This window comes from Neodiprion virginianus, chromosome 2 (assembly GCF_021901495.1).
Source record: "Neodiprion virginianus isolate iyNeoVirg1 chromosome 2, iyNeoVirg1.1, whole genome shotgun sequence".
In the NCBI taxonomy this organism is placed as follows: domain Eukaryota; kingdom Metazoa; phylum Arthropoda; class Insecta; order Hymenoptera; family Diprionidae; genus Neodiprion; species Neodiprion virginianus.
This window is the reverse complement of record NC_060878.1, coordinates 8,674,567-8,691,202: the sequence shown is the minus strand read 5'-3', so window position 1 is coordinate 8,691,202 and position 16,636 is coordinate 8,674,567. Positions and strand designations below refer to the sequence as shown.

Below are 16,636 nucleotides of genomic sequence, written 5' to 3'. Positions count from 1 at the left end.
AAGCTCAGAAATTATTAGGTACGTACGTCGACGTTATTATCGGAAGATGCTAGATGATTACCATGACCTTTCTGTCCTGCAAATCATATAATTATCCCGTCGCATCGTATGGCAGTCGATAATAAAGATTAAATTTTATTATTTTTTTCACGGAAGAGATTATTTCTCATCGAACTTATGCAATCTAGTTTTCCTTTGCGACAGCTGGGTGATGACATATTTTCTCAAGCATGGAATGTTCGACGTTATTCGAGCTGCTCATTTCTCGATTCGTGAATCATTCCTGGCCAAATGAGTGACAGTGAATAACTGATTCACGATTCTTTGTCACTTGGAAAATTCGCTTATATAATTTTATACAACGTGAGCGTGTTTTACGCGTTTTTCCGTGCATATTTTCCGTACAAAAAATATCAGAATAAGTCTGCGAATGCGCATGCGCGGAATACTTAATAGCGGTCATTTCCGTACCGCGCGCATGCGCTGTCGCGAACAGATCTGATATTACGCAACCCTAACCTCAATTTCAAACTTACACTCGTCCCAAAGAGACCGAGTTTGCCTCCTTGTTACACAATACATTATTTTCAAACAGGATTATACTCCTACTTGTCTTCGCTGAAAAAATTCTGACCATAAGACGTGATAAAATCGTCTCGCATTAAGCTTTTAAAATTCTCTTATAAGAATTTTAATCCACAGTGATCTCCGATAAGCAAAGTCAGAGTTTCGGGTGATCGAAACAGTCGGTAATCCGTTCAGGTCTAAAAGTGAGGATCAGCTGGCTCTCAGAGCCAGAAACCAGACACGTTATAGGCAGAGATTCACGCTGGGTTCAATTTCGGTCGTATGAAAACCGCAGCTTGCAAGCTCCCGCAGCCAGCATCCGCCTATCCACCTGCCTGCCTGTCTCGCTACTTCCACAGGCAAAGCAATCTGCCCGGTTATTCCGTATAATAAGCTACTCTCCCTGCGCCGAGACTGTCGCGATATGATATACACAGGACTATGCGGCTATGTAATGGTTTAGACACGTGAACGCAGCGTCAAAACACTACGTCACACCATGGAAAATTTTTCTCAGATTTCATCAGGACGACCAGTTACGCCGTGCAGACTAATCGCACTTATATAGCTTATCTACTCCGAAACAATCAGAGCTTGTCACCGAATTCCGTACTGATTTACTAAGAATAAAAGTTATAAGATAAAAAAACCACTGTGTAAATCAAACCAGTTCGAAATGTTGAGGAGTCTAGAATTGTACTAATGTTTATAATTTCGCATAGCTTTTGCATTTATAATTGAGTGACGAATAGAAGAAGAAAAAAAAAAACCACAATAATGGGCGGCATTGTTTTACACCGACTATTACGTAGTATAAGCGACTTACTGAAGCAGGGTTGAAAGGGTGCTCTGTCTTATGACGCAGCATTGCAAAAGCGGGGCGAGAATGGAAGTCTCGTCGTGATATGGCCGGCCAAAACCCCGTCCATGGTCGAGGTGAAGAGTGAAGGTGTTGTTGCCGAATATCTTGAAGGTCTCGTAGTGATGCCGGTCCATGTTTCCGGTGAGGAAATCAAAGACGCACATGTCGACCAAGTCGAGGAGTCGACGGCCCTCGTCGTATGGCGGAATCTCACGAACCAAGGAGCAGTAATCGGAATCTAAAGTAATTGGAAACACTTGAAATCACGTGATTAAAATAACGTTTAAGATTCCGAGCAGCGAGCGTCGGAAATCACGGAAATCGTTGTAAGTCTTACGGTAAATAACTAGATGATTTCAATTCATTATCATTCCTTATATTGATTTCCTATATCTTATCATGTACAGTCGTTGATTTTCAGTTCGCGCAGTGATTCCCATTAGTTTCCAATGATTTTCCAGGGTTATGGGTGATTTCCTGCGATTCAATCCAATCCAGAAACCACTGATTTCCACTTCACGCAGTGATTCCCATTAGTTACCAACGATTTCTTATCGCTCTGAGTGACTACTGCTTCACTGATTTCCAGTTCACCAAGTGATTCTCATTCATTTCCAATGATTTCCCACTGTTCTGGGTGATTTCCTGTGATTCCATGCTATCCAGAAATCACTAATTTCCAGTTTACACAGTGATTTCTATTAACTTTCAATGATTTCCCAGGATTCTGGCTGATTTCCTGTGATTCTATCCAACCCGGAAATCACCGAAGAACGTCCAAAACGGTCGGACATCAGAGTAAACGTTGCAAATGAATGAAAATGAACAAAAATCACATGAAAATTGCAACGATTAGTTTTATTTTCAATATAATATCCCCAGCGGTGAACTCGCCCTAACTTTCCGCCCCCGGGGCTCTGCGGGAACTAAGCGGGCAGGAAGTTACACAGAACAGTTGAAAATCACACCTTGTTCCCACTGCGCCTTCCTTCGCTTGTGGTAACTCCGCCGCCAAGGGTGCCTCCAAACTTTTCTAGCGCCGATGGCGTTGGCCGGTAAAAAACCGGCGAAGCTCCCCTCGAGTGTGTCGGGATTTCCGCAAACCGCGTGAGCGGTGTCGCAGTAATAGCTGCACCTTCCATGAAAACAGAGATTCCCAACCGGGCTGACGAAAAATGTTTTCAAAAGGTCCCCGTCTGCCACTTCGTAGATCTCAGTCGTGACGTTCAGCATCCTGCCGATCACGGGCATTGCTCGCCGGAAATTAAGAAGCCTGTGTAAACGTCGGATAAATTTTTTTTTTTTTTCTTTAAATCAAGAGTAATATTATACGGGGATATTATTTTTGCTTTTCCTACATCACCGCGATTACGGCGGATGATTTATTTGAACTAATGGGAAAAATTTATGAGACTAACGAAACCGGGATTCAACATTTTTATCGGTAATAAATCATCGCCACGTCATTTGTTACAGTACAATGATTCGCCGAGTTCTGTTTTTTTTTTATTGTCATATTTACCTGTCCAAATGGAAGGCGGCGATTTCCGCATTGTGTCGTTCGAAGTCGGTGAAGTAAAAATGATTCGGTAGCGTTTGCTGCTCTCTTGGAAACCTGCGAACAGATAATTATAACCGTCAGTATCTAGATTACGCAGAGAGAAATTTATTTCTTTCATACTCGCGGTGCAGAGATGAGACTGAAAATTATACAAATTTGTACGTATAAAGTCTAGTTATTGCGCCTAATTTAATAGCTGACACAGAATTTAATTAAATAATTTCTCATTGCGATTCTGCGCTCCAAGGATTTACGATTCAAATTTTTTTCTTCACTTTTTTCTTTCAAGTCAGAAAACAGAAGGATATTATGAAATCGGGGAAAACATTTCCGACGATGGATTAGCGAGAACAAAAAAAAAAAAAAAAAAAAAATACTCCAGACGCGCTAATTAAATCAGAGAACTTGAGCTAATTAATTACTCAACTCGTTAATCACGATCATATAATTGCAATCCGAACCAGCGAAGAGCGGTGTTATCTGTACATTTTGTATAAAAAAAAAAGTGTCTCACAAAAAAAAAAAATTGCCAACTAAATAAAAAATAATTCAAATATCAACGATGTTTACGAGTATAACTGAGAGATGATTCGCAACTATTCATAAGTGAGGAAGAAACCGTTCTTCGGCAGAACCAACCCACGAAAAGAGGGTGAAATGATAGGGTGAAAAAGTACGAAGCTTTGGAAAAATATTGAAAGTCATTCAAGCACAGGCGTCTCATACCGGTAACCCTATTCATACGAGCAGAAAGCGGATTTCTCTATAGAATCTGGTCGGAAAAATCATGCGCTACATGTGTCGCGTTACATTATTATTTTTATTCGTTCATTCGTTTTTTTTTTTTTTTTTTTATCGCAATTCCTACAACACCGACGCTGTAGGTAATCGATTCGCGGAAGATTCTGTAATCAAGAAAATTTAGGTGGTGCAGGGTATGGATTTAAGTAAGCAGAAGACGAGGAAAGTCGAAACCGTGAAATATAAGGAGAGAGGAGAAGAAAACTTTCAATTTTATCCATTTCGTTAACTCCAATCAATGGGATTCGGTCCGCTTCGACAAGTTAAATATTTCATCGGCATCGACGAGACGCGGAGGAACCCATCCGTATGTATACATGATTTATTGCCAATTAATAATCACCGTCTACCTATACCAGCAGTAATTACATTGACGGAGTGAGGGGGTGGAAATATAAAAGGAACACCGTATGCACTTCTTTATCAAAGGAAATCTCCTAGCTGTACCCGACCACCTTCCGATATGTCCCTGAAGTATAGAATCTCCAACCTTTTATCGTCGCCGCTATGTCGAGCAAAATTTCCTTTGCTGTATTATACTTGCTAGAAAATTCTAGTAAATAGGTAATAAAAAAAAAAAAAAGATAACTTACACTGAGAAAGATTCTTTGGCTTGAATTTATTTGATTCAAAGCAATGCCACATTTTTATAAGAATAACTCTAATTGTACTACAATATCTAGTCGTACTAGAATAAAAGATATCTCGTTTCAATTTCGGCACTAGTGCGGTAATGTAATATTTTTCTTACTCATTTCACGTGTGAAAAATCGAATCTTGCGCACTTGGTTAGGAAAAATACTATGCACAACGCGTTTGCACAGGTATCACCCGCACCGGTTGCGCAGTCTACTATTTTCCCAGTATAATACCAGAGAATACATAGAAATTTCTCTGAAAGCATCGTGACAAGAGTTGTAACAAGACTTTTCTTTTTTCTCGTTAAAACGACGACCTTTCGCCCCGTCATCCGTCGACGAATCGGAACAACTTGCACTCGTTCCTGTAGTCGAGGGATGGTTATAACAACGCAATTCATCTTTTTACTACCGCCATACGTGACGGGGTCGTACCTGGGCCCCCGTCCCTGGAATAAGGGGGTGGAGGGCATCCCGTGGCATCGGAGAATGATGAATGCGACATCACGTTGGACAGTTATTGTGTAGCCGCAAGTTGTGTAAGGCCGTGAGGATACGTACGTATAAGCGAAGAAGGGGGTCCTGCTTGGAAGGACGTCGCGACGCTCGCCTCGTCAAGTAATAGACCTTATTACATAAATATTTCACAGTTACAGTATACAAGGTGAGCTGGCACCGGCTTACGGACGCTTCCGTCCCCCGGGTTGGATAAAAAGGGGAAATAGAAGCATCAGTTTTCCGGGCAAAGCTTTCTTTCGTCGCAATCTGCTGTGGGGGGGGGGGGGAAAAAAACGGAAATAGTAACCGAAAATCGAATTCCGCGGATAGAACTTGAAACCCTTCGAGGATAATTTGAAAAATTTCATTTCTTACATAGTTGGATGAAAATTCTAGTCAGATATTAGCATAAATCGTTAAAATATAACGTTTGACAAGATACAGGTTAAATTACAAGAAAAACATGCGCTACAAGTACAATTATTTAGTGTCTATTATAATCGTCAATACTATTATTTTCCCGTTACTGCAACATGAAATCTGCAGTTTCTTCAGTTTACGACAGTTTTATTAATTTAAAACATATCCTAGCATCGATTTGTCGTTGCACCAGGATTGTATAGAATTATACGATTTTCACCGAAGCTCGTCTCTGGTAAATTATCATTCGACTCAACGGCAATATTTTTCGCAGCTAATAAAGCCACCTAATAATTTTCTGCGTGTTATTCGTCGTAAATTGTACAGAGCCCTTCTTGATATGTTGTAAGTCGCCGGATCAATTATTCGTGATACTTGAATTTGAATCTTGTTATTCCATCGTCGAAGGCTATAAACCACATTCATCGTACTCGTAGTATCGAGTTTCTTCAGATTTCTTGTGTTATTCGCACGTTTAATATTTATATCAACTTCACCTGTTCAATTTTATTTGTTACACTGTCCGTGACTCCCTCCGAATTAGGATCGTTATTTCATGTTTGCGCTGTTCAATAAATCCGATATCAGTATATGGTTTATTCTTAACAACTCTCTATCCCGAGAAGAAATCCACACAAGTTATAATTAAATTACAGTAGGAGTGACTGTTAACAAAAAAAATTACCCAACATACATTCTGACAAATAGCCCAAATAGTGAAAAAGAGTTAGTAGTTAGTAGCTACAGTTAGAAATTTTTCTCCGTATATCGTAAAATAAGGCAACAAGTTTGAAAATCTTAATATGTTTACAATACTTGAAATAAATAATTTAAAATTTTCCAGATCTTCTAACATGCTTTACGTCACGTATGGTGAAGAAATTTTGATCAAAAAGTTCGAGCAGCAAATTAGGACGTAAAATTTGTTATGTTTTGGTTCGCGATTCGATGATTTGGAACTCCTGCGATGAAAAACGAGATGGGGAAATTTGTGAAGACCGCGCAATCAAGGCATTATAATAATTCATTATCCTGGTCACTGCGCCCTGAGATCGCGAAGGACTCTCAAAGTTTTAGTATATATATATATATATAAAATCTGCAATTCTGCCCCTCCTCGGCTAAGAAAAGTATAAATCCGATTTTCGGATAATCCCTGAACAAAAAACACAGTTCGTCTTAACTCGTTGGAGAGAAAGAAGAAGTAAAAAGAAAAGGTGGAAAAAACTTTTCCCACAGTTCTCTGACTGACCGAACCTCTATTCTTTTAATAAATTACTCGACCTCTCGCCTTTCTTTCTCTCTCACTCTCTGTCTTTATCGCGTCCCCTTTCCCTTGACATAATTTAGGTATCGAAGTTCCCCCCCACCTTCCATCAACCAACTGTTCATGTCACGCTTACAAATAATTTATCTTTCTTGACTTCGAACTCTGCAGTTCCCTGAGTCGGTTCGAAAGAATAAGCAATGACAAGAACAACGAGAAAAGAAATAAAAAAAGACGTGAATCAGTGAGATGAATACATGAGAAAAATGCATGGCCTGAAAAATATCTACAATTAAAATACATTATATATGCGTGTCTAATTTAATCTATTGTTAATCTATGAATTATACCGTAAGTATAGGCTGTACATACATATTTTGCAACTTCGATTCAATGGTAATTCTTCATATAAATTGTAAATTTTGAAAACCGCGATTGCTAAAATTTTAAAAGTCGCATTATACATACGCGACGATTAATTTTTGCAACGAGAATACGCGTCAAGATTTATTGATTAAAGTTGACGCTTCGATTGTTTTTTTGACTTTTTTTCTTCAAACGCGGTAAAGAAAACAAGATAAAAGAATGATACAGCATTGATGAAAGACAGAGGGATGGATAAAATGATATATTTACGAACTGGCGATCCGAAAGTAGCCAGTCAAAGTTGAACGATCCGCGTTTTATGCCGTATTGTAATGGTTATAAACTGAACATCGAATGGAAGTTACTTTTATAGCTATGCACTATAATGACAATGGAATCGAATGAACTTGTGTGCTAAAAATCGAAACGACACGAAACGCGTCAAAACAGAACGATAAATCGAGGAAAATATCCGAGGTGTACGAAAAAGTTTTGCTTGCAAACAAGCGATAATTTAGCCAAGGCGGGTAAACACCGAGTTTGGATATCCCGACAGGAGGAGAAAAAGAGAGACGGGGATGGAATCGTCGAAGCAAGAATCACGCAAGAAGTAGCAAGATCTCCAAGAAAAATCAAACTTTGGTTTAGGTATGTATGTCGATATTGTACTTTTGCCAAAGTTGGTCAACCTGCACACTCCGCGTCCGAGAAATCGGAGACGAAAAGTTTTGCCGGTTAGTTGATTAATTTCCCGGTCGTTGTTTCAAGCTCGACGTTAAAGTCGATCTGAAAACAGAGAACGAACGAAAGAAGAAGAAGAAGAAGAAGAAGAAGAAAAAAAAACCTCAGGGTAGAGGAAAAGGAACAGAAGGGAAACGAATCGCGGATATAAATAGAGGGTAATTGATTTATGGGACATTTCACGCCGTTTCGATTCTCAACTCAACCCCCTTGCAATACCGATTTGGAAATTTACGTTATTCACGATACCTCGAAAGTCCAAGGAAATAGAAACGCTTTTCCTTCTATACCGCTTGACCAAGAAATATAAACAAAATTTTGCTATTCCAGATTTGTTACTACGCTAAAAACTCTTGTTTATACCCTCTTTAAATATCGTTCTGCTAAATAATCAAATAAAGATATTATCAGCTGAATTTCAGAGAAGAATCAACGGCATGTTTTGTTATCTATTTTTGGACCGTCGTCTAGGAGGCGGGTGGAATTCGCCCTTAAAATTCTCCCCCTACTAATTGTAAGTTGTTGAGCGTGGGCGCATAGAATAAGGTACGTAATAATAATTTACTTCGAGTAACATGTTTCGGTAATGTATATAGCAATATAATAATCGAGAAAAGGAAAGAAAGGAAGGCGTAAAATAAAATTAAAATCTGAAAAGAGATCTTCTCAAACTTCCTAGGCAAGTGCAGCAATTTTAGTCGAACTATAAACGATATATGTATGTATATACCTTACATATACACACACACACACACACATATATATACTTATAGCAAACGCCAGAGTATAGAGAAAACTTTTGCGCCGAGTAGAAGTATAAGCGTGGAGAAAGAAGAAGTTATTGCCGAAACTTATTACAAGTTTAAATTCTGTCGCTTTTCCACTACTTAACGAATATAATGTTGAAAAAAAAATAATTTTTTTTACCCGTGTTACTTATACCTATATACATATATATATATATATATATTATACCTATATGATAAAAGCGCTTATAATACCAAAGTTTAAAAAGATACAATATCCTCGTTTTGTACGATAGTTTCGCTAAGCCGTAACAATGAATGGTTCGCCTACTATTCGAAAGTACAGGAATGAGGAAAAGAACAAAAAGAAAATTGAAGAGAAGAAAATTGAAAAAGACGATTCTCTCCCATTTTCCTTCAGCCTTTTATGCAGCATAATATTGCTTGGATCCGATTATACTCATTACTGCAAACCACCGCAGTTAGTTCCGATATCAACGATCAAACGATTTTTCTACTTCTTCTTTTACGTAACGAAGAAAGAGAAAAGAGAAAAAGAAGAAGAAACTCGTTTCAGACTGTTCTCCGTTTTTTACCCCGCGTATATTGCCGCAACAACGTACTGTTCAAATTTCTTCCTATAATTCTTTATAACGGTTGAAGAATTAGAGTCGAATTGCAACCCATGGAAAAAAAGATAATCTTTCAAGATCAAACCGTATAAAAATGTGTAAAGAATTTTCGAGTCACTTCGTGATTGTGGACAGATGTTCTCTGCTGCAAAAAATTAAAAAGTGTATTAAAAAATGCAATCCGCGAATGTAGAATGTAACTGTAGAGATGCGGCAAATAATGAAAAGATGATAGAAACGAGAAGACTTTGAATGGCGGTAAGTCGTCTGCTAGGGGTGAGAATTCCAAGGAGAGGCACTTTGGAATTGATCTCGCAGACGTGCCGCTAGCCACGCCTGGTACATACTCAATTATAACAGGACGATGCATCAAGTAGATGATACGTCACATCCTCCATTGTCTGAATTATAAGTAGGCATGGTTGGTTATAACGCGAAGTCGAGGTGCCGCCATTATCACCTTAGCCCCAAAGTGCTCCGTGCAACTTGTTACAACAATAAAGTCTCTCCTTTTCTCTCTCTCTCTCTTTCTCTCTCTTTCTCTCCGAATGGTTGCAGAGCGGACAATCAGCAATATGCGGACAGACTAGCATGGAGACTGCTTACCTCATGGGTTTGAAGAGCGCTTGCGTATCGTCCGGATACTCGATCACCAGTTTCAGCTGCGTTCCACCCTCCTTTTGAACTGTAACGAGAGGAAAAAAACGAAAGTGCGCGAATGTCAGTTCGAGCTTTTGTTACTTCCTCGATTTTCATATTGATATTCGGACGAGGAAGAGAGGATCGAGGATGGAAATGGACGATGAGCTTGACCGCGAGGAAAAACGGACGGTGTTACCATAGAAATGATTCGATCCTTCTACCCCTCCTGGCCGATATTCTGCCATACCGTAACGGATATATTTCTACCTTTACCGCCAGCATCGCCTAGCTTCCTTTTCGACCAATGAAAGGAATTCGTTTCATCCCTATCGTCTGAATCAAAAGTTGGCAGATGAGAACGAAACGTTTGAAACGTCTTCAGCAATGTTATTAATGACAATGACGGTGATATTGAATAAAAATTGCATCGTCCTTACTACGTACAAGTGGAAATGGATTGAAGCAAATTGAAACAACATTGTAGAATAATCGTATCTAAAGAATGGAAGTTTCATCATTTCGAATATTCCTTTTCTCAAACGTTTCTTCCTCTTTATCAAACTTTTTATTACGACATTGAACTTTTCAACATATTTCTTTGCGGTTTTTTGGTATATCTGACAGTATGGTAATAGGTTTTCAATACTTAATTATTATCGTTAGAAACAAATTGATTGAAAAAAATTCAAGACGGCGAATCCAATACGGTGTACGAAAATTTTTAAATCGATCAAATCCGGAGAAAAAACTCTGCCCAGAAGTTGTTTGGGGTCGTTGATTACGTATATGAAATAAGATTTTGAAAATTCGATACGACGAATCCAATCAGCGACCCCAAAAACCCTTTCATAGACTTTTTTGACAGTCCTCAATCAAGGTTGAAATTTTCGTCGACAAGGTTGGATCCACCGTCTTAAATTTTCAAAATCTGATATCAGGTTCGTGATCAGCGATCCCAAAAAACACAGAATATTACTTTGTCATAAAAGTTGACTTATGTCCGACTCGAAGGGTTAACCAAAATGTGTTTACCTTGTACGATACATATATAGGTACACAGGTAGCGTGCAGTGAGGGGTTGTGTGTTGGAAATATTACCCTGAAAAGGCGGCCCAGAGGCTTGACGAAAAGGCTGTCCAATATGGATCAGCACGGCGGGTATGAATTTTATTCATCCGGCTGAGAGACATTATGCCACCAACACCATTGCGAACGACCGAGCGAGCAAGCAAGCAATAAGGGTATACATATTGCAGAGTTCTAGCCGTGTATCAGCGCGCCATAGAAACAGGAGGGAAAAGTCTATTTACCGTGCTTGGACAATATTGACAACATTAGCTTGCCACCGTGGGTAATACAAAGATAAACAAAAAAAAAAAATAAATAAATAAAAAAAAAAGTAAAAAATAAAAAATACCAGTGCCGGTAGCTGACGTGTGTATATCGATTTAATATCAAACCGCGATTGATTGCACCGCCCCCCTTACGGCTCCGTTCTACTCGATCCGAGGGAATTAATTTGGTCAACGACTCGCTCCCACACCGTTATCGTAATCAATTTTTCTCCTTAGCGTCGATTCATTTTTCGCAATTTTATTTTTGTTGTTTTTTTCTTTCTTTCACTCCTTATTTTTTACTCGTTCGACGATAAATCCTGAGTCAACTCCCGATCTATAAACACTGCAGACTTTGCACAACGTGTAGAAATAATTACAACACCTCCCACCAATTATCGAGCTTTCGCTGCAGTGTCAACAACGTTCAGAACGCTTTGAATAAACATTCGAACGAATCACTAGCTCGTGAATTTTCAAGGTGGATGGATGAATTTTTTGTTTCATTTCGGGGAGTAGGAGTGGGGGGGAGTGAGAGTTAAAATTCTAGAACACAAATGACTTTCGCATTAACGTTAGAAAAAAAAAAGTCATTCGCTCACCGACATGGCGAATCGGCATTGTCGCCATGTGATCGAGAAGCTGGTCAATCAGGATCGAATTCTTTGGGTACAACTCTAGCCTCGAAATCTCGAGCTGAAATCTCTCGAGAATGGTGCCGTTTTTCCTGAAACAAAAATATGATCGACCGGTTAGAGAATTTTCAGAGAAAATTATCATAGGAATGGTATTAGCGAAAAGAATGTATTATGGTATATATATATATGTCGGTAAGATTTTTGAGAATATGATGCGACCCTCGTCTTGTGAGCGAAATTTATCAAATATCGAAAATATTCGAACCTAATACAATCTCAAATGTTATCCAACCTTTGATTTTTTATTAGACTCCTATTATAATCATGGTAATGGGTGAAAACAGTTTATTTTCCAAATTCAGGACATGACAACCGCAAACATGCGGAAACGTTAAAAAAATGCCAATATAAGAAGTAAATTAATTAAATATTGAAAATCAAAGTTGAGAGAAATTTATTACCGTTTCTCCAAAATGTGGATTTAATTCTTTCACTGAAGAAATTACACTACACAGCATCATGATTCTCAATCTTAAATAACAACTTTCTGACCATTAAGAGTAGTGGAAAAAATTCCCTGCCTTTCCTCACCTAATTACGATTTTTCCCTGACCATGAAATTCGTACTCTAATCGTACCAAATCGAATATCCGACAAATGAAGCTCCAAATCATTCGGTACGATTAAAAAACCCGTTTACGATCCATTCAACAGAATTGAAGGTGCAGTGAGAGAAGAGAAAAATGATTCATAATATAACTTCGCTTCTTCTTCACGGGGAGGAAAGTTTCATTCTTTCTCGTTCCTTAAGAGAAAAAGAAATGAAAGAAAAAAAAAACTTGTAACTTTTCCCCGAGTCCTCCAACTTCTTTTCACATATTCCCTGGAAATCAATGACCCGTAACGCGTCATCAAACCAAAGGTAAAGATTCTGACGATCAGCCGACGCATCGTGCAAATTTAGGACTGATCACTGCAGTTTCGTAAGGCCCAAAACGAGCCTCAATGACCTTCGTATATAGGGACCGAATGCCGGTACAAGTAGCGCCGCTAGTGGCTAAATTTGTCCCTATCTACGAGACTCGCACTCACGTCGATGAGTCGTCTGGCGATTATTTGTCATCATTTTTCGTCAAAAACAAATATTTATACAAAAAAAAATCCCTCCACCCGGTGTAAGAAAAGTGAACGCTAATTGATGCGCTATCAGTTGTTATAATAGTTTCAGAAATACCGAGTAAACAGTTATTTACTGTACCACGCCAGTGGAGTATCTTTTGGCACGCAGCCTTTCCGCCATCTTGTGTTATTTTTTTTAAGTTCCGTAGAAACAAAACTCGTAAACGTGTGAGATAAACATGTAAAAAGCTGACTTTATTTTCAATTATAAGTAAATACTCACACGCAATGTCAGTGAAAAAATTAACGAGCGGTTTTCAGAAAGTGCAATTACATATTTTTAGAAGAAAAAGTATTTCTAAAAGTACAAAATTATGCACAAGTTTTCCTGTCTTGAATATACATGTATGAAAAGATTGAGGTTATAATAATTCTCGGCGTATTTTTCGTATGGAATTAAATGAGAAAAACACTGGTCCAAAATAGCTCAAGAAAAAAAAAAAAAATAAATAATACAAATTACTATGATATTATTATTGCGGTAAGTTTAGAACCTTGATTTATCGTCATTAAATTTTTATGTCATTTACGAAATAAGGTTCTAGTCAGCTTTTTACATCACCATCCCATGTGTTTACGAGTTCCGCTAGCACGGAATTTAAATTAAGAAAAAAAAAAAGAAGAGATAGCGCGAAACAGACGATTCAAAACGATTGGTTAATTTCGCGCCACGGCGTAGCCGCGTAAGTTCATAATTGTCTGTAGTCATTGGCGTAGACTGTAGAAAGTATCCGTCGGTATGTGCAAAAAAAATCGATTTTTCGGTGTCGTCGATATCAGCCCGAGGTCCTCTATAATTCCAGCGTCAGGAAAGGAAGTGCTTCTCAAGATGCATGCGGCACGCGGGGTGTCGAAACGAGGCTAAAATGGAAGAGGGAAGAAAAAAAAAAGAAAAAAAAAAAAAAAAAATGAAAAAAAGTAAGAAATAAAGGGGAAGGGACGGAGGAAGGGAAGAGGATGAAAGGGCCTTCCTTCCCCGTCGCGACACTCTACTATTCCCCGAGTTTCGGTTCCCAGGTGGGTGTCCCGCGGGTATCTACGTCATCTCCGGACGTCCTTATAGTCGCGGAGGGGGTGGAGGTAGGGCGGGTGTGTTACCTCGCCCCGATAGCGCCGGATGATACGACGGAGATGGCATATGGGCCTGCATACTAACCACAGCGGCACGACGCGACGGTAAATCTTAGCGAATTATCCGATCTCGGATGAGGGGGAGGCAAAGCGGCAAGGGATGGAGGGACGGAGGGATGGAGGGGTGGATGAAGGGGCGGAGGAGAGAAGTTGGAGGGCTTTCTTCTCCGGAGCTGGAAACCTCGCCGTACTAGCCGGAGCTCTGTTGGGCCCTAATGAAATCATACCTACAAGGGCCGGGGGACGAAGGTCGCACCCTTCTGGATACTAAATCCTATCTATCCCGGTCGACTTGGGAACGGGGAAGAGCCGTGATTCGCCCTGTGCGTAGGCATGCATATACGCTCCGTGATCGCAGATCATCGCCTTTGCCGCGAAAGGGTTTTCGAGTTCCCTTTTTTCAGAACAATATGTCTCTTGCGGTTAAATCGTTGGGGCTTGAAAATTTCACCTTATCTTCCGCGTGTTGCGTCTATATTATATACATACATGTATGTACACTTGGGGATTACATTCGCATATTCGTTGAAATTTGCATTATTTTTGTTGTTGTTCTTCTTGTTGTTATACAGGTGTACTGTAAGAAATTGCACGGAATCTACGAAACCTTCGTAATAAATTAGTAGAATTCACGCCGTTTCTTCATTTCTGAATCAAGTGAAAATGTATTTTAGTGTTTTTGTTCAGGATCCGCGTATAGAAACAGGGCTGTAAAGCTATTTTTTGTGTTTGAGATACGTGGACTTCGATATTTGGAGATATATCTTAATATATATAAATCTCGTGTCACGATGTTTGTCCTCAATGGACTCCTAAACCACTTAATCTTAATATATATAAATCTCGTGTCACGATGTTTGTCCTCAATGGACTCCTAAACCACTTAACCGATTATAATAAAATACGCACACCATGTGCAGTTCGATCCAACTTGAGAGATAGGATAGTTTAAATCTCAAATTATAGTCGCAATTTTAATTTATTGCTAATTATTTGTCTGTTATTATTCGACAGTCACAATTATCTGTTAACTCCGAATGATTCTAACAGATGTCGATACCTTTCGACTGGGTTGAGTAAGTAATCAATAGATGGCGCTGCTATGGTAAATCTACGAACGTGTCATATAAGCTACATTTTAACAGCATAACTAGCAACCCATCCCGGCTTCGCACGGGCATATAATAATATAATAAAAGAAAATACACAATGTTTACAGTGAGTTTCTAGAAAAATAACATTTATATTATTACTTAATATTATTATATGCCCGTGCGAAGCCGGGATGGGCTGCTAGTATATATATATATATCAACATCGAAATCGACCAGGGCATCTCCTTAAGACTAAATACTGAAACTTACGAAATCGATCGATTAATTTTTACCGATTCAATCGAGTCGTGTTCGATTATTTTTTTTTTTTTTTTTTTTGTACTCGATTAATCGATGCATCGATTATTTTTATTTTTACTTAATAGGCACAGTTAGAATCTGTTAAATTGTTATCGTACTAACGTATCGAGTCGTATGAAAAAAAAGTTTTAGCCGTGTCACTGCGGCAGTCATTAAATTAATTATCATATTTTCCGACATAGGTATATTAATGTAAAATGTAAATCGTAATTCGACAATGAGATATTATTGTACATTGTATAGAAAGAGACACGCCGTGCGATCGTCTAACAGTCGAGAGAAAATCGGCTTACCGCGACGAATACAGGCGTGTGTTTATGCGTGTATTATATATACATACATAAAGCGAGAATCAAGGTACATATACATATAAAACGATTTAGCTGCCGACTAAAGTGAATTTCCACGTTATACGTAGCCGGTGTAATACATACATTGCTCCAGGATCCTCCTGAATCCTCGTTTGAATGACGAAATCTTAAGCTCCGACAGACACAACGTATGCTATCCGTATGTGCAGACACAACGATATCGGCTTACGTTGTCATCTTCAATGCGTTTCTCTACACTTGCAATTGACGATTAAAAAGTTTCAACAATTAACCGTCCGCCTCGTCTTGTTCGTGAGAATTTTCCATCTAGTCGAGTGCCGGACGAATCAGACGCGGATCAACTAATCCGTCGGTGAGAGCGTCTAAGTGATCTCAAAGATAATTGGAAACCGTTGTATACGTACAATGTACACAGTATAAACATATGTAGACATGTATATACAGGGAGTAAGGTGGTGTAAGTAAATCTTCAAATTTATGTGTACGTTACGTATATATATATATATATATATATATATATATATATATATATATATATATATATGGGGAATTCCATACGAACCCAACCGGCGTCTGATTCTCGCAATTTCTGATTTTGTTTAAAAATTTTTAGCAATTGTCCCAACTCTGAAACGGTAACCTAAAATTAAACAGATTTTTTTATTCAACTGGTTCAATTATTTACAAATATTGACAGTGATTTCGAAAAGGACATTTTTTCAAATTCTCCAATAACTGTACTTTCCGTTCCAAAGGTTTGAAGATTTTTTACCATTTTTTTTTTTTGGTCGGTTTCAACTGCGAAAATTCCCGAAAAATTCTCGAAACTTTTATTTTTCACTCGGAACATTTTCACATCGGTTTCA

The 16,636-nt window shown here is 38.6% G+C and overlaps 1 protein-coding gene across 1 annotated transcript in view; it reads right to left on the bottom strand.

The window, feature by feature from the left end:
* The window catches only part of LOC124296871 (extracellular serine/threonine protein CG31145), a 48,716-nt gene that overhangs the window by 5,525 nt on the left and 26,555 nt on the right, over positions 1–16,636 (bottom strand). The window contains exons 2-6 of the mRNA XM_046747249.1: positions 11,678–11,802; positions 9,706–9,784; positions 2,952–3,044; positions 2,398–2,702; positions 1,394–1,667 (exon numbers count right to left, since the gene is read on the bottom strand). Coding sequence (XP_046603205.1) covers positions 1,394–1,667; positions 2,398–2,702; positions 2,952–3,044; positions 9,706–9,784; positions 11,678–11,802 — 876 coding nt within the window. The remainder of the gene's footprint in view (positions 1–1,393; positions 1,668–2,397; positions 2,703–2,951; positions 3,045–9,705; positions 9,785–11,677; positions 11,803–16,636) is intronic.